Source organism: Phaenicophaeus curvirostris, chromosome Z, assembly GCF_032191515.1.
Source record: "Phaenicophaeus curvirostris isolate KB17595 chromosome Z, BPBGC_Pcur_1.0, whole genome shotgun sequence".
In the NCBI taxonomy this organism is placed as follows: Eukaryota; Metazoa; Chordata; class Aves; order Cuculiformes; family Cuculidae; genus Phaenicophaeus; species Phaenicophaeus curvirostris.
The window spans coordinates 74,292,941-74,317,675 of NC_091431.1; the positions used below are offsets into that span (position 1 = coordinate 74,292,941).

Below are 24,735 nucleotides of genomic sequence, written 5' to 3' on the forward strand. Positions count from 1 at the left end.
CACACACTTTATTTTAATATCTAATCAAAAACACTCTCCCAAACATTTAGCACAAATTAGGAATTTAAATTAAAACATACACATATGGCAATCCACAATGTAATTCCTGCCACTACTGATAGGAGAAATGATGTTTTGACATTATGAATATAAAAGGTATGTATGTAATTGATTGGAACGGTACATTTTAATTGATGAGGTCTTGAGTACTTACTCTTAGCCTGTCTTTGGGCAAAGCAACAGCTCCTTGCTTGATGATTTCCAGAACTCGCTCCACTGACAGCTCAGCTCCAGCTTGCTCTAATCGGGAGCTGAAAAAACTGATCACCTGGAATGAAAAATCAGAGTATATAAATAAATAGAAAAGAAGAGATCTTTGCATTGATTTACACTCGACACTGTCATCTTCTTTCCCCGGATCAATGTATCTGTACTTCTTAAAGAACAATCATGTTATTGCTTGTGTCGCAGCCAGGGAGACTTTGTTAATATCAAATTAGCACAATTGCCACTATGCTCAGTCATTTTTAATGGATAGATGATTAAAATTTAACACACAGAGGTGAATTAATAAATGTATGTTTTCAAGTACTGTGCCCTGACATTTGCTTATGTTTCTCTGTCAGAACTTTTCACGGCCTTCCAGTCTACTTTTTATAGTTTGAGCTAGAAATTTATTTCTATTTTTAAGCATTAAAGTAAAATTTTTATAGATTCAATGACTCCTGGAAAGAAAGCTTTAAGACAACTATTAAATGTCTCAATACAAGTGTCCACATGACTTGCCTGGGGGTTTTGTAGCATCCAAAGCCACAGCAACTGGAAGAAAGCCCACAAAACTCCTCTGGTCCCCAAATCAACCACCCAAAGTTCCTGTGTATGTGTGCACCCTAATTTGTGTACTCAAGGACCTGTACCTTCCCTTTCAATGCTCCCATTCTCCACACATCTCCCTGGTGAGGCCGAGCTGCTTTTTCCTCCCCACCTCCTTTCTACGAACCAGCTTGTTCTTTTCAGCTAGAACACAGTTAGGTCAGGCTTTAATTTTCATCTCGCTCCAAGCTCAGTAGGTCACACCAGAAGCAGATATCCTGCCGGCAGTTCTCCATGTGGGACATCAGAAAACCTCCATTTCCAAACCTCTTTTCATCCAAAGAGAGCACACTTGACAGACACCATCCCTTATCCCAGGGGAACTCATCAGTCACACAGGGGATCCTGAACTCAACACAGTGCAGAAAGGGCACAGGAGAGAATTCCAACACCTACTTAGAGTCCTTTGAAAATACTATAAATTGGTCAGAGCCACTTGGTAGAGTCCATGCACAAGTAAGGATCCATCTACTCCTTGGCTGGAGCCACCCACAACTTCCACTCAGGGCACACGCTGGTAGGTCCCCCAACATCTCCTAAGACTTCAGAAGCACTTTCCTCTGAAAAGTACTAATGTCCATTTGTGTCTGAATCAAAGTCTCCAGCACATGGAGTAATCTTTGTTAGTTCTCTCAAATGGAAGGGGGGAAAAGTATATTACACTACAAAACATCTGACGAGCTGTCTTTGTTCTCTAGCGAGACACAGCTGAAGCCAGAAACTATTACCCTAATTATGCCTCCCAGCTCAGCTGCTGCTAATAAAACAAAGACCACTGATGGCTTGATTACTCTGAGATTCATATTTGTCATTCCTCTCTTGTGATCGGCTGGTTATTTTGGGGAGAAGAGGAGCTTTGGGGGCTTTTTTTTTTCCTCCCCCAAACTCTAGTCATTGTTTTCAGCAGGTAGATTTGTTGGATCACAGAGCAGTTTTCTGTAGAAACAGAAACACCAAGAGAGTGAGACAGAGAGAGATGACAGTTTCTGGAAGCTGCTATTTTGGGGCTGTTGTGGGTTTTTAATGTTTTTTTTTTTGCTGTTGTTCTGTTTTGCTTTAAACAACAGAAATGTGCAAATCAGTCAAGAAAAAAATTCAGGTTTAACTTTCTGTGCAGTCCTTATGATTATCTCCATACTGGAATAGAGGGGAGACTTTCACTGCCTCTGGCACGTGTTGCAGGTAGGTTTTACAGATAAGAACTCACTGTAGCTCTGTGATCTCTGATCCTTGAAAAAACAAAACAGGAGTAGGAAGATATGCTGAGTTCATAAGCAAAGGAGCTGGAAATTACAGAGGATAATGGACAGAAACGGCTTGCGCAAAGAGCGTGAGGACCTTGGAGTGAGGCTGACATGGTTTTGGCACAGAGTTTGGGACAAATTGCTGGTAGAGGATACGCAGCTCATGGAGGAACAAGAGAGTTGCCCACAAACTTTGAAGGAAAAAAAACATCCTCCTGCATCTCAACTCTCCTCTGCTTTCAGTAATCACTGGTGAAACCTATCCTTGCCCAGGGCATGCTCACACGGAGCATCCAGCTCACAGTGCTGCCCTGTTAGCTCAAGTTCCGCTGAACCACAAGAACAGCAAAATTTAATATTTGGCTTTTAATCAAAAGCATAAAATATTATCATAATGCATACACATAAAGTACTGAATGAAGCTCACAGATATTACCTGAATTCTGGTATTTCCTACTTTGGAGAGTCACAGCCTCCAATCTCAACATGTTTTTAAGTCTTTTGAGGAGTGGCTGAGGGAGCTGGGGCTGTTTAGTCTGAAGAAGAGGAGGCTGAGGGGAGACCTCATTGCTCTGCTCTCTACAGCTCCTGAAAGGAGGTGGGTGCTGGTCTCTTCTCCCAAGTAACAAGGGATAGGACAAGAGGAAATGGCCTCAAGTTGTGCCAGGGAGGTTCAGACTGGATATCAGGAAAAATGTCTTCACTGAAAGAGTGGTGGAGCACTGGCAGAGGCTGCCCAGGACAGTGGTGGAATCCCCATCTCTGAAGGTGCTAAAAAAACCTGTGGCTCTGGCGCTTCAGGATATGGTTTAGTAGGCAAGGTGGTGTTGGGCTTATGATTGGACTGTGTGATCTTAGATGTTTTCTCAAACCTTAATGATTCTATATTTTTAGAAGACATTCATGTTTTTGTGGTGAATGTACTGAACTTGGTTGATTTGTATTTCACAAAGAACACAGGCTTCCGGTATTTTCAAGCTATGCCACCATTTCACAGAACTCTGAGTGGCTATTTCTGGCATGCAGTTGAAGACTGAAATAAAAAATATCTACTTGAACAATTATACTTATTCTCTAAGCGTTTTTAGACAACACAGAACTGCAGTAACTCTTGATAGTAGCCCTGATAATACAGTACCCCAATGAGATACTCAGGTATCCAATGAAATAGGAAAGAAAAAAAACGAAGAAGAGATGAGTTAAGAGATTGCAGTGAGGTGGGTGTTCATCTCTTCTCCCAAGTCACAAATGATGGGATGAGAGGAAATGGCCTCAAGTTGCAGCAGGGGAGGTTCAGATTGGATATTAGGAAAAATTTCTTTCCTGAAAGAGTGGTAAAGCATTGGAAGAGGCTGCCCAGGGCAGTGGTGGAAGAGTCACCATCAAAAAATGTGTGGATGTGGCACTTTGGGACATGGTGGCACGGTGGTGTTGGGCTGACAGTTGGACTGGATGATACTACAGGTCTTTTCCAACCTTAACAATTCTCTGATTCTATGATATAGAGGAAATCTAAGGAAAGGCATTTGTTTATTGCATGAGATCAGTAATTAAACCAAAAGGCATGCAGCGTTACATCCCTACTGCCCATGCTCCCATCTCCACTGTAGCAGAAGGTCTAGCACTTTTCCTAGTTATCTGCCTAAACATAAAACCATGACACAACAGTAAGGAAGAGCAGCCTTTTCCTTTGAAAAAAGGTTTAATTATCTTCCACACAGAAGTAACAGAGCTGCATTTAAAATAATGAGGAAGATTGATGGATTTCAACTCCTTGTCCAGTTAAAACTAAAATGAACCAAAAAAAGCAAACTAGATGGATAATATTGAATAAGTTTCAGGTTTTACCACATGCTTTAAACCCCAGAGTTGAGCCTATTACTATAATATATAGCAAAAAGCAGATCTTGGGGCAAATGAAGTAGGCTAAGAGATGCTGTCCATTTTTTGATATTCTGAAAACTATTTTTTTCCTGAATTATTTGGGCAGCTTGTCTAGGAAAACTAAAAATAATGGCAAAGACTCCTTAAAAAAAAAAGAATAACAAGAAACTCAACGAATTGCTGTGAATTACTTGTATCCAAGTCATTCTCTGTGCTGAAAGGCCCTCTCCATGCAAGGAACATAACCCATTTTGAAAAGCTCTCTCTCCAATCTGGCTTCCATTTTAACAAAGATTAAAAGGCATGTCTAATTCTGGATCAGATGACTCTCATCAGGAATATCTTATCAGCGCCCAGATAAAATGATGTATCTGCAGTGCCTTTCCCTGTACAAAAAGTCTAATTTGGATTGTGCTAGATCTACAACCATGTGGTGTGATGGGCATCCAGCGATGTGCCCTGGTCTCCACCAGCCCAGGGATTTCCAGGCTTTCTGTTAACACACCATTAATATACTCAACGTCTCAAAAAAATCTCCCATTTTCTATAGTGATCTCCAAAATTGGTTTTCATAAAGCTTTTCCACTTAAAACTTTCTTGGACTAATCTTTCACACTTTTGTTTTCTAAACCATAAGTTTAGAAAATATTTCCAGAGATTAAAAGAACTACTAGAAAGCAATAATGATTTAAGAGAGACATTTTAGGTTTTGAAGATTTTTTTTTAAGATCATGAGTGAATAACCACGATGTCTGTTATTTTACCCATCTATTGTTTTTGATAGGGCTGAAAGGCTGAAGTAAAGAAGTATTTCCATTTACCGTAGCATGCACCAAGCAGCAGAGCTATAAAGGACAGCTGTTTTCTCCACATGGATTCTTTCAGAGAAGGCTGAAGTGCTGTGATGCTGCAGCCCATTCCCTAGGAGTGCCACTGCCCAGCTAACACTACAGCTCCTCGCTTTCTCCTCCAGATAAAAATAACAGTGTAATTCACCACGGCCTCCTCTGCCTGCAACTGTCAAGGTTAACTCTGCAAAAAGAAGAAAAAGAGCTCGGCTCTGAATGAAAAAGTTCTGATTTCTTTTTTGTCACTTTTTTTTAATTGCTTCAGAAAGTGATGAAAATAAAAAGAAGCACATATTGACATTGACTATTTCACATTTCCAGCTGTGTTCACCACTGGTCGAGTGAGATGCTGTATTGACAGCACATTGAAAGGAGAAGAAAAGGAGAAAACAAGCCTCTTGTCATGAAGTAGTGCAGAATTAGCACTTCAGCTAAGTGCCTTCCTTAGGAAAACACAAATCTGTGTTTGGGAGCTGACAGTCATACCCTCTGTCCTGGAGCAAAACTGAGGCAAAGCCAACCCTTGGTGATGTAAGAAAGGACAAAACAGCTTCGGGTGATTCAACAGCAGAAGAAACACAAAAGGTTAATCAGCAAATTCGGAGAACTGAGACTTATCAGATTCACCTTGAAACTAAAAGCATGTTCAAAGACACACAGACTTTTCAAGGTACTCTGCTTTTCCGATCTCCCCACTTCTAGTAAATATTGTGGGTAGGACTTGGGAGGAAGAAAAGTAAAGAAAATCACTTAAACTATTTAGCCAGGCTGAGCAGGATCAAAGTTGCTCTATGGGCATTTTAAGAAAAAGCATGAAATATCATCTCTCATGTTCACTGCAAGTCCTGCAGGTCTTGGAACTGAAGTTGCTATGCTGGAGTCAAGACAACTCAACCAATTTTAAAATCTAGCAGGGAAATTTCTTAGGAGAACTAAATTCCTAGTAAGAAATTGCATCAATCGGATCCTTTGCATCACTAAACCACGGCTCCTGACCTCTTGACTTCTATCAGACTACTTTGCAAACAAAATTCTAGCAGCTCCTAGTTAAGCCTGTTCAACCACACGGTATCTATCAGTAGCTCACAGGAAATAAGAAAGTAATGAAAATCAGAGAATTCTCATGATGGCCATGAACCAAACTCATCTTTAGGAATTACTAATGAGGAGTCTCCACCAAATTTCTGACACGTCTGAGGCTCCTGACCAAATTATAGACCACCAACGAAATAGAAGCATATAGATAGTTCACAGCTGAAATGTTTCTGCAGGAGGCCAGAACAGGAACCATAGCATTCCTCTTTGTTCACCATCCAGAGGAATAATATCCCATTTAGCTAAAGAAGATGCATAATATCACATTAGGATGACTTTCTAAACTGAGAAGTAAATTAATAAGAAGCAGAAGGTATTTTACTTCTGTTATTTCTGCACAGCATTAACTGTTCCCACATGTTCCCAATCAGTTGGCAATGGTGATTTTTTAGATTATTTATGAAAACCCAAGGGCAGATAAATAGTTTTCAGTAAAAGAAATATATGTAAACAGATAGGTGTTTAGCATTGACCCATTTTTTTGCCTCAATGATGAAGCACACAGAGGTTATGTGTTATCACCAGAGTAACCTGAATGGTTCAAATTCTGAGACAAAGTCCTTAGTTACTGCAATGAAGCCTGTCCTACAGTTAACCTGGGCAACTGCCACTCTGATCTGAGCAGCTGGTGGAGCCACAGAGCCATACCCAGGTGTGCCTGCAGACATATCTGCTCTCTCCCCTGCTCCAGTGCCATCCTACCAAATGCCTGCTATCTACAGGTCTCCAATGCTGAAGTCCCTGGAAGCCAACCACAGTGCTTCGTTGTAACATTAGAAAGACGTTCATTATGACCTGAGAATCCACACATATGAAAAGAAGTAATAAAACCCTTCACAGCAGTGTATTATCTGAAAAATATCACAACTCCTTCAGCCTTTCTTCAGCTAACCAGCAGCCTTTCTATTTTTCCTTAGAGGTCCTAAAGGTCTTGTTTATCCCTAGAATTTCTTCCATGGTGCTGGCTGACCATGAGCCAGCCTTGGCCCAGGTGGCCAAGAAGGCCAACAGCATCCTGGCTTGGATCAGCCATGGGGTGGCCAGCAGGAACAGGTCAGGGATCATCACCCTGTACTCAGTGCTGGTGAGGCTGCACCTTGAATTCTGGGTCCAGTTTTGGGCCCCTCACTCTGAGGAAGACGTTGAGAGGCTGGAGCACGTTCAGAGAAGGGAATGGAGCTGGGGAAGGGGCTGAAGCACAGGGGTTATGAGGAGCAGCTGAGAGAACAGGGGTTGTTTAGCCTGGAGAAGAGGAGGCTGAGGGGAGACCTCATCACTCTTTGCAGCTCCCTGAAAAGAGGTTGTGGTGAGGTGACTGTTGGTCTCTTTACTCAAGTAACAAGAGACAGGATGAGAGGAAATGGACTCAAGTTGTGCCAGGGGAGGTTTAGACTGGATATCAGGAAACAACTCTTAGTGGAAAGGGTTCTCAGGCACTGGAAGAGGCTGCCCAGGGAGGGGATTGAGACCCCATCCCTTTAGGGGTAGGCGTGGTGCTTAGGAACAAGGTTTAGTGGTGGACTTGGCAGTGTTAGGTTTATTGTTGGACTTGATGAGTCCTTTAAAACCTCGAACAGTTCTATGATTCTAAACCCAGAGTAATCCAGCCAAGATAGTGCTAGTGTGAACAGGCTCAGAGGACACGTCTGGGCTACTCTTCCTTTCAATACTCAGGACTGCAGCAGGTGCTTCTTTCTATTTGCACCATCAACAACTCACTACTACCTTCTCAGAACATGTTCCAGCTATTTGCATCCAATGTTTAGTATTTTCTCCTCTTCCATGCTTCCTATCTAGTGTATGAAAGCATTATGTGCAACAGTGTAAAACCAGTAAGTATTAAAGCCCAGATATGTCATATCCCTTTTGTGTATTATTGACAAGACAACTTGGCAACTGTTCTGGTGTCCAAAACTCATTAATCTTGGCATATATTTTATGTATTCAACCAGATTTCTTCAATATAGAATATTACCGTGCTGTCTGTTAGCTTTCCAGTACTCAAAGGGGTCTACAGGAAAGTTGGGGAGGGGCTCTTGATCAGGGAATGCAAGGATAGGACAAGGATAATGGATTTAAGCTGAAAGAAGGGACATTGAGATGAGATCTTAGGAAATGTTTTCCTGGAATATTAAATTCTTAAATAAGTATATAAGAGCAGGGCAAGAACAGAGAGTTCCTCCCCATGAATATATACTCTCAGCTTCCAGCAATGTACTGTTTATGGATTTATTGAGTTACATCTTTGAATATTTTTTTTCCTTGTGATTTTCTGACACTTTTTTGAGCACATCTAGATTTCTGACATTCACAATGTCCCATGCGGCCTTGAGGATGGAGCTCCCACCTCCATTTCTGCAGAGAAAAGCATGAGCAAAGTTTGGGAGCCAGGAACTTGTTTTGGTTCTTCTCAGATACTGCGCACATAGTTCCAAACAAGCCCCTCTGATGTGTATCATAACGCTAACTTGATTTGCCACTTCTTCAAGGGATAGGAAGTCCAGTTAAAACATTTTGGCTGTAGCACCCAAGGCAAAGACTGGCTCAGTATGGGATGGCAGTGGTGCCGATACCGTGTATGAACTGGAGGATGTGACAGGGTAGAAGAGGAGTCAGCTGAATCTAATCTTTTATTCAGATCTGCAAGCCTGACAGCTCTCACCACTTGCCAGCTAGTGACAGGTACATTTTAAAAAAAAAACACCTTTTTTTTTGACATCCTTGCTTCCCTTACAAAGGAGCTATTTAAAAATTCAACATGCTGCCTTGGGAAGCTTTAAATAGTTTCTGAATGTAACTGGCATTATGCTGCAAACTAGTATTAAATAGTTTTGGGGAGGAATTGTTTAAATTGCTGAGGAAAACCTACATTCAAGTTTTACAAAGGAAAGGACATGCTGCTATCTGTGGGAGGCATGGGGCTGTCATGCAGAAGGATGTGGCCATCACTGCTTTTCTTGGATCTGGACAAGTAATCAGAGATTTCTATCTCAGTCAGGAATGAAGGTTATTGTTATCCTAACTGCACCATATTCTCTCTTTACACAACTTGAAGAAATCTTGTCCTAAATGTCCAGGCAGTACAACGCTGGCTGTAGTTTGCAGCTGCCAGAAGTTTGGTGAGTTTTGAGCTTTTAATCCTCTACTCTCCAAGCTCTTGCATGACCAGAAACTATGAAGTGGGACCAAAAGCACGGCGTACAGGTAAAGACCAGGATTTCCTTTATATATCACCTGAAATCTGTCAATCCTCTGTAATACTTTAATATAAAAGCAGATCGAAACAGAACCTCAGTAATTTTTTGTTCACACTAACTAAATCTGTTAGTCACTGTAGCAAGAAATTTAGTTCAGCTTCCCTTCCCAGTATCTCACATCCAGTGGTCATGGTGTGACTTGAAGCATTGCTCAGCTCTGCAGATACTGACTAGCAGACAGAGAAATCTTTCTTGCACTTAAAATCTTTTCCAACAGGAATCATTAGTCGGGTTCTTAATATGAACATTAAAGCCACTGTCAGGTGCAGTACTAGTTAACTAACAACTAAGCCCCTTTTATCTGTGGAGAAGGACTTGGAGGTGCTGAATGATGAGAAGCTTGACATGAGCTGGGAGTGGGTGCTCACAGCCCAGAAACCAACCGTGTCCTGGGCTGCATCCAAAGCAGCGTGACCAGCAGGGAGAGGGAGGGGATTCTGCCCCTCTGCTTCGCTCTGCTGAGACCCCAGCTGCAGTCCCATGTAGAGCTCTGGAATCCCCAACAGAAGAAGGAGAAGGAACTATTGGAACAGGTACAGAGGCAGACACGAAGATGATCCAAGGGCTGGAGCACCTCTGCTGTGAGGACAGGCTGAGAGTTGGGGTTGTTCAGCCTGGAGAGGATAAGGCTCCGGGAGATGTTAGAGCAGCTTCCAGTGCTGAAAGGGGCTCCAGGAAAGCTGGGGAGGGACTTCATCCAAGGCTATGGAGTGACAGGATGAAGGGGAATAGCTTTAAATTGGAAGGGGGAAGATCTAGATTAGACATTAGGAAGAAATTCTTCACAATGAGGGCAGAGAGGCCTTGGTCCAGGTTGCCCAGAGCAGTGGTGGCTGCCCCATCCCTGGAGGTGTTCAGGGCCAGGTTGGATGGGGCTTGGAGCCCCTGATCCAGTGGGAGGTGTCCCTGCCCATGGCAGGGGTGGAACTGGATGGGCTTTAAGGTCCCTTCCAACCCAAACCATTCTGTGATTCTATGATTCTCACTGTTTTCCAAAGTCAATGGAGAGCAACCCCAGTAGAAGCTTCTGATCCACTGCTGTTTTCTTTTTTTCCCCCTAAAACATCTACTTACACAAAGGGATTGCTGTGGAGAGACATTTTGCAGGTGGAAGCAACACACATACAGCCCAGGGAACAATGCAGCCAATGTCTGCTCCTAGCTGTTTTTATAAAATACCCCATCTTTATTAACAGGCTAGTGATGGGAGGAGAAAATAAAAAGATACTTTGAAGATGAAAATCTGCTTTTTCTCCTTCAGAAGACAGGTTTCTAACAAGGGGCAATTAAGAGAAGCTGATGCTGTCCACTATCAGGGGAGTGAAAGCTTAGGAATTCTTTACTAGATGCATCTGATATCCGCTGGGTCTGCTGAGTTAAAGATGTTGCCCAGAAGTTGTCACATTGGAGGGCCAGAAAACAGAGGAGAAGAACTCAACATTTTAAAACTTTCTAAAATGAACTGATAGAGATGATGAATATTTCCCACCTCTCAAAAGGATAAAGAGATCAAATAACTAAGTGTAAGCATCCTTTAAATAATGTATCACTCACCAGATCTATATTTTGCATTATGTCCTGGAAGGAAGGGTGAGTTCGAAACTGCTCAAACAGATCCCGCTTGTAAAGCAGCGCATACACCAAGTTTGGGTTGTGATGAAGAGAATTTGTCAGGCAGGAGTTGATGATCTCCAACATCATTCGGATCACTTCCTCAATCACGTTCAGGTCTTGAGCCTTTAAGAAAGGAATAAAAGGTTAGTGTGCCCTTTTCCATTGTAAAATACATCAGGTAATAAAGGCAGAACACAGGTAATTATTACTAATGGAGCTATTAGCTGGTTAACGTCTCAATGGTCAGCAAATCTGGCATGCCTGTATCTGGAAAGAGATCTGTAAAACCCAGAGTTTTAACCGAGATGCACTGCAGTCCAGCATTCAGCTTCATAGCTTGATTCTCTCAACAGGAGCCATCTTCTCATGCCAAAAAGCACCAACATACTGCAATCAGCCAAATTCATTATGGGTTAAGTGAACTTTGCCTTTTCAACCCTTGCTAGGCTAAGTAAAACACAACATTTAATTAAATATTTTCTGTTGAGCCTCTGCTTTGGGAGGAGGGAGAGGGAGAAGAAGAGAGAAGAAAAATAAGAAAAATTAAAAAAGGGAAGGCAGAAGAATGAAAACTGACTGGGTTAAACCCACTGCACCTTGAATACCTGCCACCACTCTCCAGACTTTGTCCTTGGCCTTCTTTCTTGTATTCTTTGGGGTTTTTTTTGGTACTGAAGAATACTTGTAATAAATGAAAAGAGAAATCTCCTTTTGTAGTGCACTAAGCCTTAATGCTCAAGATAAACTTGCAGAGCTTTTCATCTTGTCAATGCCTTTGACAAACCATTCCTGATGACTTTGAAACTTTCTAAGCTGAACATGCTGGCATGTGAACTCCTTGTGAGCCTTCTGGATTTCTCTCCTTGGGCTGCACATAAGGATATGCCCAATATGGTTGTGCAGGCTGGAGAGCTGTCCATCCTCCCTAGGGACAGGAAAAAAAAATCTACTTTGTTCACACTATTAGGTCTCTCTACGACATCAAACGTCAAACTGCGAGACTGGCAAGCATGTGAATCATACCAAAGCAGCTTGAGTTTTTCAGCTTAGTGCAAACACTGAAACCACTGGCATTTACTTTTGCCGCCTGCCTACAAAGCAGTCACTTTCTGTGTTATCATATGGCACTTAAATATCTATAACAAGGCTATACCTGCAGTATATACTGCAGAGTAGTTTGGGTTGGAAGGGACCTCAAAGCCCATCCAGTCCCATCGCCTGCCACGGGCAGGGACACCTCCCACTGGATCAGGGGCTCCAAGCCCCATCCAACCTGGCCTTAAACACCTCCAGAGATGGGGCACCATGACTTTTCTGGGCAACCTGGGCCAGGGCCTCACCCCTCCTCAGAGCAAAACATACTATTGTCTAATCTAAATCTCCCCTCTTACAGCTTACTTTGTTGGACTGTCAGTCAATCTGTACACAGTTGAGTGATTTTCTTCCATACGGTGGTGTTGTAGGAATTGTCACTTCTCAGACATACGCTCTTACCAAGGCAGAAGAAAATATGTGAACCTGTCATCACCCTGGTTAGATTCATCTAGACCTACTCTTCCATCTCTTCTATGGTGGTGAGGACCATGGAGAAGGGAGTGCCCACCCTCATACTGCTGCCGAAATGCACTAGCACTGTAACTTGGTTAACCACACCACTTGTCTTCTGTGTGTACGAAGGAGATTTAAGTGACGAAAGCCTTCAGAAATTCTTATTTGGAGAACAATATTAGGTGCACGCACTCCAGTTAGATTTTCTTCTTTAGCAAGACTGACTGACTGACTGTGGAGGTTACAGATTTTTCTTGCCTTGGCCACCTGAATTGCCACTGTAGTGTAGCTCATGTTGGCAGAAACCCTTACAAAGCTGATCACCGCAGCTACTTAGTCCGTGAATACGATCGCATTCTTCTATGAGAAAAACGATCAGAGGATCACAGAATACCAGGTTAGGAGGGACCTCAAGGATTATCTAGTCCAACCTTTTAAGTGATCTATGGATTAAATGCGATGCCCCAGCATCCTGTCAAGCTGAGCCCTGAAAGTGCCCAGTGCAGAGGAATCCACCACTTCCCTGGGGAGATGATTCCAATGTCTCACTGTTCTCATGGGGAAACATTTTCTTTTAGAATCCAATCGTAACCTCCCCAGGAGCAACTTCTACCCATTCCCCTTGCTTTTTCCATGTGACTCCTTGTAGAAAGGGTGTCTCCATTCTCTTGGCAGACACATTATGTTCATGGCAATAAAGTCTTCCCTAACCCTTCTCCTCTCAATGCTGAACAAACACAGCTTTCTCAGCTTTACTTCGTATGGTAGGTTTCCCAGTCCTCTCATCATCTCAGTGACCCTTCTCTGGACCCTCTTCACCCTGTCTGCATCTTCTTTGAATTAGGTGGTTACTCTGTCTGTAGTTTCCCAGTCTCTGTGCTACGAAACAGCATCCCAGTTAGCTGCTGTGAAATATGTATAGACAAAACCTAAAGTAATTATTTAAGCTGGAATCTGAAGCAAAATCCAGACCTGGCTAACTTATCTGTGGAGGGGTACATGCCTGTCAGCTTGGATTTAATTCAGGATATGGTATATTATGGTAGCTTTTAAAAAACTCTGAGTGTTGTCATAATTCTCTCCTCAGTGCAGCAGGATGATCTTGTGTCTGAGACACTACCCTAAAACACGGAATGTATTACCCCACAGAAACGTTATGATTCAAGATCAAGTGAGATCTCTCCAGTTACCAGAAATGTAACAAGCCACACAATTGCTTTTCAAATACTAAATGCTTTTTAATAAAACATGCTCACCTTAAAACTTGGCCATAAACAGGAAGCATTTTTCACAGACTCCAAATGTGTTATTTCAAGAAAAGACATACTCTGGTATTGGTCAGTTTCAAACAATTAAAAGTTACCAGAGGTTACTGGGCAGTAATGATATTTAAAGTTTTCAGAAGCTGATGGACAGAACCAGCCATCTGTTTTTGAGCTATAGTGTTCCAGCTGAAGAATCTGGGATACAAATACAGAAATCCAGGAGCTAAGTGAAGATTTTTACCAATAACTGACTATACAAAAAAAAAAAAAATCATTTGCAAGAAGAACGAGCCCCATAAAGGACAGAGAAGTGGGACTGAAACCCAGTGTGGCATATATGTTATCTGGAGAGCTGTACACTCCTATAATTAGCGATTAAGGCATTTGTAAAGGCTTAAAAGTCTTCAAAACAGGAAAAAAACAAACAGAAAGCCAAGGACAGCTTTTGGATGAGACAATGGAGAAATGCTGTAAGAGCTGATAAAATGCTCTGTGCTTTTGTTGCTCTGTATCACCAGTATCAAGCTACGGCCTCCTCCGCATCTAGACACGGCGTCACAACAGATATAAATAAGGTTAAAAAAACACTTTGCAGTTGAAGAGAAGTTTATCACCTTGCGTATTAACTTTCACATCAGCTGAAACCAGCTGAAATGCACAACGTGCATGGCCAAGATGAGGACTACCATGTCGTCTACAGCAACCTTGTAAAATTGGGTTTTTTGATTGTATTGGCTGCTACATAAGAAGAAAAGCCAGAAGGATAGGAAGTCGAGTTTAAATCTATTAAACAGTACATTTAAATGAGTACTTCACAGCAATGGCATTTTCCTATTGCTTATAACTGACAAATTCAAGGATTTAAAATTATTATAGTATTCCTTTACAAACCAGGGCTTAGATGATGTCTCTGTCGACACTGATGAGTACCAGTCCTCCTCCTCGTTTTTTTGTTTATGCCTATAGAAATAATTATACCCATCATTAAAAGAAACTTGGCAGCTAAAGCTTGGTATCAACTTTTTGAGACTGAAATCATGCCTACAAAAATGACAGGAATGCAGGCACGACACTAACATCCTGTGTAGGAACCATATGTGGTCGTTTTTTGCAAAGACTGTCATTTTTAAGGAAAAAAGCCAGATGCTTGGTCACGTTCTGGGTGTACAAGGAACAAATCAGGCAGCATCAGCTACAAGAGACCCAGGTAAATTTCTGGGTAGCCTGGGTCTCTTTTGTTAAAAAGGAACAAAAGAAATTAAAATGCCAGAGGAAAAAAGAATGGTAAGAAGCTGGGAGGATGCAGAGGAAAAGAGGATGAGCACAGGAACAAGGACATTATCTGCAGAAAAAGATTGAATAAACACAAACAAGAAGCACACAGATGTGCAAAGCCAAGGGAAACTATGGGCAGAGCTGGATGTTCTCACCTCGGACCATCCTGGAATAATGTGGCTTTAGTTACTGCAATAGAATTCCTGGGCAGAGACTTTGAGAGAATTCAATACTTACATATTGCTGGAAAGACTATGATGTCTAAAAGCAGCTGAAAAGTTTATGCTTATCAAGGAATTCAAGCAGTCTGAAGACCAGACTCTGGACATGAGCTCACAGCTGGATTCCTTGCAGGTGTATTTACCCACCATAAGATACAGCAGATGAACCACTGCCAGTGGAGGATGCAAGAACTCAGTGTCTCCAAAAAACTGCTTAATTTATGCCACCCATCTCCCGGTTCCCCCAGTGGAAATTTCTGAGTGTTCTATCATTCTAACTTTTCCTTTGTGGCAAGATCCACATGAATGGTGCTGTATGCATGTATACAACATTACATGCACACATCCAAGGCACTACTGCCTCCTAAAAAAACCCCACTTCTCACCGAGCCTTCAAGTCACAGCAGTTTTCCAGCCACCTGATACTTTCAGCTGAATGAGTTCTAGAGGTTTCTGCCTGTTGAAATGGCATGACAACAAATGCCATCAAGAAGGCAGTTATACAGTTAGCACAATCTGAGCAGGAAGAAGCTTATCTGCCTATAAAAACAAAACCCAAGCAGGGATGGGTAATGCAATACACTACAACCGCACAATGTAAATAGGGTAAAAAAAAAAAACTAAACAGGAAAGGCACGCTGTAGTGAAGTCTTAATCCAAAGAAACCTCATGAAATGAAGTGGAAGTATCACCTATAAAAGCAAAAGAATCAGATAACAGAGAAACAGGTTGATACAAAGCCACGTCCAAGCACAGCTCTGAACTTACTTCTTATGACAATGAATAGCTTTTAGTGAGAGGTATCTTGCTGCTGGCAATGGGATGCCTTGACACTTTAATTTTCCAGAGTGCTTATTTCTTTGTGTTGAAGCTCACTGGCTTTAGTTCACAATTACTGACACTACAAGCCTCTCTCCAGCCGAGCAAGCAGTGCCTATGGTATGCAAAAGCGATAAAGAAGCTACTTAAAGGAACTTTAGCTTGAGATGCTTTAATAGTTTCCTTCCTAGCGACTCCACAAATCAAAGAAGCAAAATCATCTCTGACTTTCCACATTCCCAGCTGGCTCTGACTGCCCCCTCAAGGATATTTGCTCCCTTTGACTCTCTGCAAATCCAGTCCTTCTCTCCTAGCCAGGGAGGAAGATTCAGAAGAAGGCACAGCAAGCAGCAACCTGCATACCAGGCAGGGCTGCCTCACGTTTGTGTTGCTGCATCCCTGTAGTGGGGACCACCCATCCCTCAAATCTGAGGCAGATGAGGGCATAGACAGAGGAAAAGTGAGGGTGAAGATTGCACAAGCCACGTTAATTATAGCTTTTCTTCTTTCTAAGCCTTTATCCATGATGCCTTGCTAGAATTCTTCATGTGTAGTATTTTCAGTGAGATTCCCCCCTCAAAATAATTTGCAAACGTAAACCATAAAAACTTGTAATCATAAACAACTGCTTCCTTCATGACACATAAATGGCTTTAAAGGCAATTCTGTTAGCAACAGAAAACAAAAGGACACACGTACATACATACGACTAAAAATGCCAAATTAACCCCAAACAGACATCTCCTGCCATTTCACTTTTTACCATGGAGAAACAAGGAGGGAAAATAAGGTAAACTGTTCCTGATCCACCAGCTGCATCCACAAAAAGTCTAGATGAAGGGACAGCTTCAGTTCATTTTCCATTACGTTTTTTTTCAGCTAGCTTTATAAATGCTAAGGAATACTTCAAACCATTACAGCTTTGGACGTTCAGTAGTTAAGCTCTTCCACGCCTGCCTGTAATGCAACTATTATAAACTGCTGGGTGATGTTGTCTTTTCTATGGAATAGACAAGTTGACACTCCAGGGAGTTTCACCTTGATAACATAATTTAACAGCATCCACGATTACAACGATGTAAACTTCCTCTTCCTCTTTACAAGGGAATTTCTACAGTTTAATAGTCCCAAATAATTTACTTTATTTTTAGTTACTTTAAGAGAAGCATATGTATCTTGTTTGTATTAGCTTTGGGGAGCTTCCAAGAGAGCTGTCTGAATTTCCTGCATTTTCAGCAGAAAATAAAACCTTCAACAAAATAAACTTGCTCTGCCAAAGGACTGGAAGAGCGGAGGGGAAAGAAGGAAGCGAAAAGAAAGCTGCTCTTACAATTAATGTACAAATGAACTTCAAAGCCAAGCCTTTGGTGACAGAAGTCTTATCTTTGTCTATTTTACTGGCATACACTCTCTGGCTGGTTTATGTCAAACTCAGATAATTTTTGGCCATCATGTTCAATTAAGTGAAAAACTGCAGGGCTTATGGTGAATACAACCCCCAAAACTAACTCTGGCATCTCTGATCACTGCATAGAAATGCAAGCAGGGCTCTCACACTGGGAGCAAAGTTTGTGGCCTGACACTTCACTAAACAAAACCACTATCCTGACACTCCCCATCGTTGCCCTCCCGAATAACTGGGTAAGCTAATAGAGAGGATTTTCAGCACCCTTTTGCTATCTTGCCAAGACAGACCATGTGGTAATGCAACATTTCCCAAGAGAAATACAACATTTTCAGCCTGTACCACAACACAAACCTCCAGGATAGACAGCGACAAGGGTACACTAGAGGAAATACTCTGGTGGTGTGCCCTGTCCCAGGGAAAACAGCCTGGGAGCAGCCTGCTCCAAGGAAAAACCAGCCAAATGACACCTCCCAAGGTGTCCAACTGCTTTGATCCTCTGAAGACTCACTAGCCACAGGGTTTGACGTCAGTAGCCATTGACCTAGAAAAGATAAAGCTGTTTCCAAAGACATGGATTTACTGGAGTGAAGGTGCAGTTCTTATATTGATACTTCTCATACAACTTCACCATACTATGTTTATTGTTCAGCCAACCTACTCCTAATTCTCCCACCCTACTCTGGTCTCATGAGACCTAACCTGGAGCCCTGTGTCCAGTCTTGAAGTCCTCAGAATAGAAAGGACATGGATATGTTAGAGCAAATCCAGAGGAGGCCATGAAGATGATCTGAGAGCTGGAGCACCTGCCATGCAAGGACAGGCTGAGAGAGTTGGCGTTGTTCAGCCTGGAGAGGAGAAGGCTCCAGGGAGACTTTGGAGAGGCCTCCAGTGCTGAAAGAGGCTTCAAGAAAGCTGGGGAGGGACTCTTGATCAGAGACTGAAGGGACAAGATGAGAGGGAATGGTTCAAAGCTGAATGAAGGGAGATTGAGATGAGATCTTAGGAAGAAATGGTTTCCCGTGAGGGTAGGGAGGTGCTGGCTCAGGTTGCCCAGAGCAGTGGTGGCTGCCCCAACCCTGGAGGTGTTCCAGACCAGGTTGGATGGGGCTTGGAGCAATCTGATCCAGTGGGAGGTGTCCCTGCCCATGGCAGGAGGGGTTGCAAATCAAATGATTTTCACCCCAACTAGCTTAGAAAAAGTATATTACTACGGAAGGCATCTAAGTCAAGGTCAAGCTTCAAAGGCTGGTCTAAGCTAATCAAGGGGCTCCAGCATAAGGGGAAACACCACAGTAGCTGAAATACCTCATGGTCTCCAGACAGAGAATCCACCACTGACAACACAAGAACTCGAGATTCCCAACATTATTCAAGCAAGAACATAGTATTTTCATACAACGTACAATCATGACAATGAAATGCAAATAGTATTTAGTAGAACTAAACCCAATCATTTTCTAAGGTCCCACAAAACCTGGGAAGCTATTGCTGCTGGGAAAATGACAATGTTCATACTCAGAAAATTAAAGTTAAAACTGTGAATTTGTATTTTTGTCAAATCATGCCTGAAATAATAATAAGGATTTATTGCTGTTGAAAGGAAGTGGAGAATCCTCCATTTCTCCTTTAAACTAAGCAGTATTCCCTTGAGGTATGGGAAGAATTTGTTTAGTTTGACTGGTAGAACAGGAAAGGACAAGTTCCATATGCAACCCCAGCTCCACCATACAAAGGTAAATAGATCATCATGATACAGGCTTTAATTAACAGAACCTGCCTACCTTGCGTAGAGTTCAAGGACTTTAAAGAGTGAAACTTTCTAACTCCTGCACTACACGCGCAGCTCAGCTCTAAAATGTCACCAGCAAAACTGTTTGGAGCTCTTACGGAGTAATTACTGCTACGTGAACTGAACGACACTTCCTAATTCCCCCTTTTTTTTTTAGTTGCATGGCAGGTATTACATAACACTCATAAAGTTTCACATTTTCGCATTAAATATGTAAATGCTACTTAATGAAATCCCTAGACCTAGAAGTTTATTCCTTAAAGACATCAGCTCTTTGAAGAAAGTGGTCCTCAATAAAGGCACAAGCTTAACCATTTTGCAGGAGGGGATGGCTGCTAACATAGACGCTCCTGTTTTTGTTTTAGTATGTACTTAAGTTCAGATTTAAGAACCCTGATGATATCTTTACTGCTTGTTTGGAATGAGTTCTTATCCTTTTTATCCTATGTGATGTTTAACTGGAGTATACAAGCCCTGATTTCTATCATGGAGAATAAGATGGAAAAAACATTAAATCTTGCAAAAAGACAGGAAAAAGACCAATTAGTGATTTAAACCAAACAGTTTTCTTCACATTTTCCCTTCACACCTCCCAGACTTTTCTCCACAGTTCTAGGAATGTAATGTATCCACCACTTTCTTAACAGCCCCAGCATCATCTCTGACTATATTATCAACTATTTTCTTCAGCCTTGGTATTATATTTGGCAGTAATAACTATGACATTCATTGCAAAATATATATACATATTTAAGAGCATGTTTCCAATGAATGAACTGCTGTCATTCAAGAAAATCACTCAGCACCACAGATTTTGCAGACCTGTCTTCAGTGCCTAAGGAATTTTAATCAAGAAAGTATCAAAACTAACTGAATAAATACATATCCCTCATTAAAGCTGTTGACTGCACAGAGGCTGAATTTATAAGTTGTCCACTGGTTCCTCACTGATTAAATCTCATTGTTCAGCATCTTTGCTATGACACTTAAAAACCAATATTGCCTTGGAACTATGATGGCTATACCACTCTGAATAATTTCGACCCAACTTAAGAGAAGAAACATCACAACTGAGACTGTGGAAACCAAATCCTCAATAATCAAGACAGGCTGCATCTAGTTTCCATAATTTCCATACTATGCAAGCAGATCTCCTGCTCCTACTCATATCATAGAATCATGGAACGGTTTGGGCTGGAAGATACCTTAAAGCCCATCCAGTTCCAGCACCCTGTCATGGGAAAGGACACCTTCCACTAGATCAGGGGCTCCAAGCCCCATCCAACCTGGCCTGGAACACCTACAGGGATGGGGCATCCCTCGGCCAGGGCCTCCCCACCCTCACAGGAAACCATTTATTCCTAAGATCTCATCTCAATCTCCCCTCTTTCAGCTTAAAACCATTCCTACGCCTGCACTCCTGCTTAAGGGCTTCTCCCCAGCTTTCAGGATGTCATTGGGAAAAGTCAGTGCTACTCTTCACACAACCAGCAGCCAGAAAGTTCTTGCCCCGAGGGTGAAAATTGCTATGGAAGTTTCTGTGGGAGGCATAAGAAAGCAAGGAGGAGTTAGCAGAGCAGACATTTTGCATCAGTACCAGTTGGGGAATGTAAAGGAGACAAGGGACCCAGAATTCCTCCCGTGGCTCAGCAGTGTAGACACCTGCCCTGCTCAAACAAGAAAAAACACGGAAAAGGTAAACTGAGTTGAGCAAGACATTAATAGAAAAATACCATAAAACAGAAAAAAAGCTGTAGACTTGACTTCTGTCAATATCAGCCATGTTCAAAAATAAAAATAATAAAATAAGTTGATTTAACCCATTGCCGTTCATACAGAATCTGACAGGGTGTACTGAGAAAACTTGTGATGGTGGCGCAGTATTCTTTGCATATTGTAGTTCCTTTAAATACTAGCAGTGCATGATTGAAAATCATCAGGTCCCAGACTACAGACACTCGATAAGGGACTATAATGCGGGATTCTCAAACTGTTGTGAGCAAGAATATCATAGAATCATAGAATCACCAGGTTGGAAGAGACCCACCGGATCATCGAGTCCAACCATTCCCATCAAACACTAAACCATGTCCCTCAGCACCTCGTCCACCCGTCCCTTAAACACCTCCAGGGAAGGTGAATCAACCCCCTCCCTGGGCAGCCTCTGCCAGGGACCAATGACCCTTTCTGTAAAGAATTTTTTCCTAATGTCCAGCCTAAACCTCCCCTGGCAGAGCTTGAGGCCATTCCCTCTGGTCCTGTCCCCTGTCCCTTGGGAGAAGAGCCCAGCTCCCTCCTCTCCACAACCTCCTTTCAGGTAGTTGTAGAGAGCAATGAGGTCTCCCCTCAGCCTCCTCTTCTCCAGGCTAAACACCCCCAGCTCTCTCAGCCGTTCCTCATAAGGCCTGTTCTCCAGCCCTTACACCAGCTTTGTTGCTCTTCTCTGGACTCGCTCCAGCCCCTCAACATCCTTCTTGAGGTGAGGGGCCCAGAACTGACCCCAGGATTCGAGGAGCGGTCTCACCAGTGCCAAGTCCAGAGGGATATACTACTTTACAGCCATCATTTTAACCTAGAGCTGAAGATAAATCATGGAGACTGCTTTTATTTCTTATGATATATTAAGATATAGCAGCATGGCTAGAAAAGTAATTCAGAAACACAATTCTTGATGAGCTGGCATTCATACTATACTAATTCTTGCAGTATTTTTAAATATTTTGAAAATTAACGGGGATAGATCAACAAAGATGTCACAAAACCTATCATATTAAAAGGAAAAGCTGCATTATTGAACTTTGAAGTGGCTTGCAGTCTAGAGGATCTAGAGGTAAGCCCTTTTAAAATATAACAAAGTACAAGAATAAGAATGTCTTTTTCATAGAATCATAGAGTCCCTAGGTTGGAAAAGAAATTTGAGATCATAAAGTCCAACCATACCTGTCCACTACTAAATCATATCACTAAGTGCTTTATCAACCTGTCTTTTAAATCCCTCCAGGGATGGGGACTCCACCACCAGTGTCTGCCAGTGCTTAAGAACCCTTTTAGTGAAGTTTTTCCTAATGTCTAATTTGAAGCTGCCCTGGTGTGGCTTGCAGCCATTCCCTCTCATCCTATCACCCATCGCTTGGGAGAAGAGACCAACACCCATCTCCCCAAAACCTCCTTTCAGGGAACTGGACACAGTGATGAGGGGACACACCCTCAGCCTCCTAACCTCAAGGCTAAACAGCCTCAGGTCCCTCAGCTGCTCCTCACAACCCTTGTTCTCCAGCCCCTTCAACAGCTCTGTTCCCTTCTCTGTATGCGCTCTGGCACCTCAATGTCCTTCTTGGAGTGAAGGGCCCAAAACTGAACCCAGGATTTAAGGTGCAGCCTCACCAGTGCTGAGTCCAGGGGTACAACTACTTCCCTGGACCTGCTGGCCTCGCTGTTTCTGATCCAAGCCAAGACGCCATTGCCCTTCTTGGCCCCCTGGGCCACTGCTGGCTCATGTTCAGTCGCTGTCAACCAACACCCCCAGGTCCCTCTCCTCCAGGCAGTTTCCAGCCACTCTTCCCCAAGCCTGGAGCTGCTCAGGGTTGTTGTGTCCCAAGTGCAGGACCTGGCACTTGGCCTTGTTGAACCTCACCCCGTTGGTCTCAGCTCATCAGTCCACCCTGTTCAGGTCCCTCTGCAGAGCCTCCCTACCCTCCAGCAGATCAAGACTCGTGCCCAGCTTAGTGTCATCCGCAAACTTACTAAGAGTACCTTCAATCCCCTCATCCAGATCATCGATAAAGATATTGAACAGAACTAGACCCAGCAGTGAGCCCTAGGTTTCCTCTTACCTTACCATCTCTTCTAAACTGTTCACTGCCAGTAACAGTATCGTTTACCATATTAAGATGGTCCTAAAAATCCTCCGTAGCCAAATTTCAAGAATTGTTCACAAATTTTGAATACAGTGCAAATAGTGCAGGAAATGGGAAGCAGCCTTTTGAGAGCAGACAGCAGGCAAGCCAAATAAATGGAGTGACTTTTAGATTAAATGTTGTTTTTACTACATTCCATCTTATTTTTCAAGTGCATTCCCCTGGACACAGCATCAACTCTGATAAACACAGAAGCTGATGACCACTGCTTTGTTTCCTGCCAAATGGTCTGGGAGTACAAGCAGCGGTAGCCTGAAAATTCTGAAAAATGAACCTTTAGCTGAGATTTGGAAAACTCCAAACTCACAGAAAATAATTCTGTAAGTCTATGTACACAGGTAGCTGTTCCAAAACGAAGTGTAAGCAACAGATGACATCTTCTCAAATGCTGAAGCAAAACATTATTAATAGGAATATGCAAAAACTGAATTGTTCGACTAAATAAGGTTTCCTGAAATATTTATGAAGTCTCATCTATTTTGGGACAAAACTTAATTTTGTGTAGCCCGGCTTACACAGTGCAGCAGATGCAGACACAGACTAGATGAGAGATTGCTGTTTTTGAAAGACAGAGAAGCACTTGTGTCAGTTGTACATCCATTCTGGAGACAGTCAACTTTTCCTCGCCGAAGTCCGGTAAGCAATGTGATTGTTTGTCTATAAGTTAAGCTAAGCTTTCTAATGAATTCTACTTAACAGAGTCTTCCACAAGGTAAGATGGGTAATGTACTGTCGAAAAGTAATTCTACAGTTTAGAAAATTCTTTCTGCAGGAATGTGACCTGACTCTTCCTATCGTCTCAATTTATCAAAATCTAAAAACTTAGTACGGAAATGGAAAAACTTGTTATTATTTGCTTATTTTTTTTTCTCTGTGTTGTTGCTGGTGAGTGGCTAAAAGGCCTCCCTTTAAGAACTGCAACATCCATTCCATTTTCAGTTTAGCTGAAGGAAAGAGACACACTTCATATTTTAATTCCTATTGCGACGAAAAACTTATAGCTAACCTGCAATGCTACAATTCACCTTCTTTTCTCTAGAATAGGATGGTTTTTTTCTGTTTGTAGTAAAAAGTTTCTATAAGGTTAAGTGTTTGGCTTAGCGTACACACAAAAGCTGGAATGGAATGGCCTCTGTACGGTCTGTACCAGCTTGATATCAAGAAAAATGCAGCAGAACACAGCGTCTTTGAAAAAGATGTCATATATTTCAGTAGCAGGTCACAGCTCACTCAGCTTGGGCTCAAGTCTAAATATGTACAAGAGCAGCTCTGGAAAGCCTCCACCACATTCCAGTAACGTATCTGAAGGGCAATAAAAAAAAATATCTTGCTCGTCTCAACTTTGTTTCAGAGCAGTGCAGGCGATCACAGACATCTCCCAACAGTGCTGGGGATGGAAATACAGCAGGACTAAGTAACAGCAATATATCAAGAGTCTTTTCTCTTTATGAATGTTTTAAAAGACACTTCCCTGAAAAGGCTTTAGTTGAGTAGTTCACTGATTGGAAAACAGACATGGAGTATAACTATCAGCTTTTTGCATTTTGCTTTTTTTCTTTTATTTCTTTCCCTTCTGAAATATATCACAAAACCTAGTGTTTGCATAAATAAAGGAAAAGAAGTCCTTATTTACGTGTTATTCCAAAAGCCCCCAGCTGCTGCTTTAAAATTAAAGCTG

The 24,735-nt window shown here is 42.2% G+C and overlaps 1 protein-coding gene across 2 annotated transcripts in view; it reads right to left on the bottom strand.

Annotated features, from left to right (window-relative positions):
- DYM (dymeclin) overlaps window positions 1-24,735 on the bottom strand; it is a 235,364-nt gene that overhangs the window by 32,880 nt on the left and 177,749 nt on the right. For both annotated transcript variants that reach the window (XM_069880980.1, XM_069880979.1), the window contains 2 exons: window positions 10,756-10,938; window positions 215-328 (listed from right to left, as the gene is read on the bottom strand). In XM_069880980.1, the coding sequence (XP_069737081.1) occupies window positions 215-328; window positions 10,756-10,938 (297 nt within the window). The remainder of the gene's footprint in view (window positions 1-214; window positions 329-10,755; window positions 10,939-24,735) is intronic.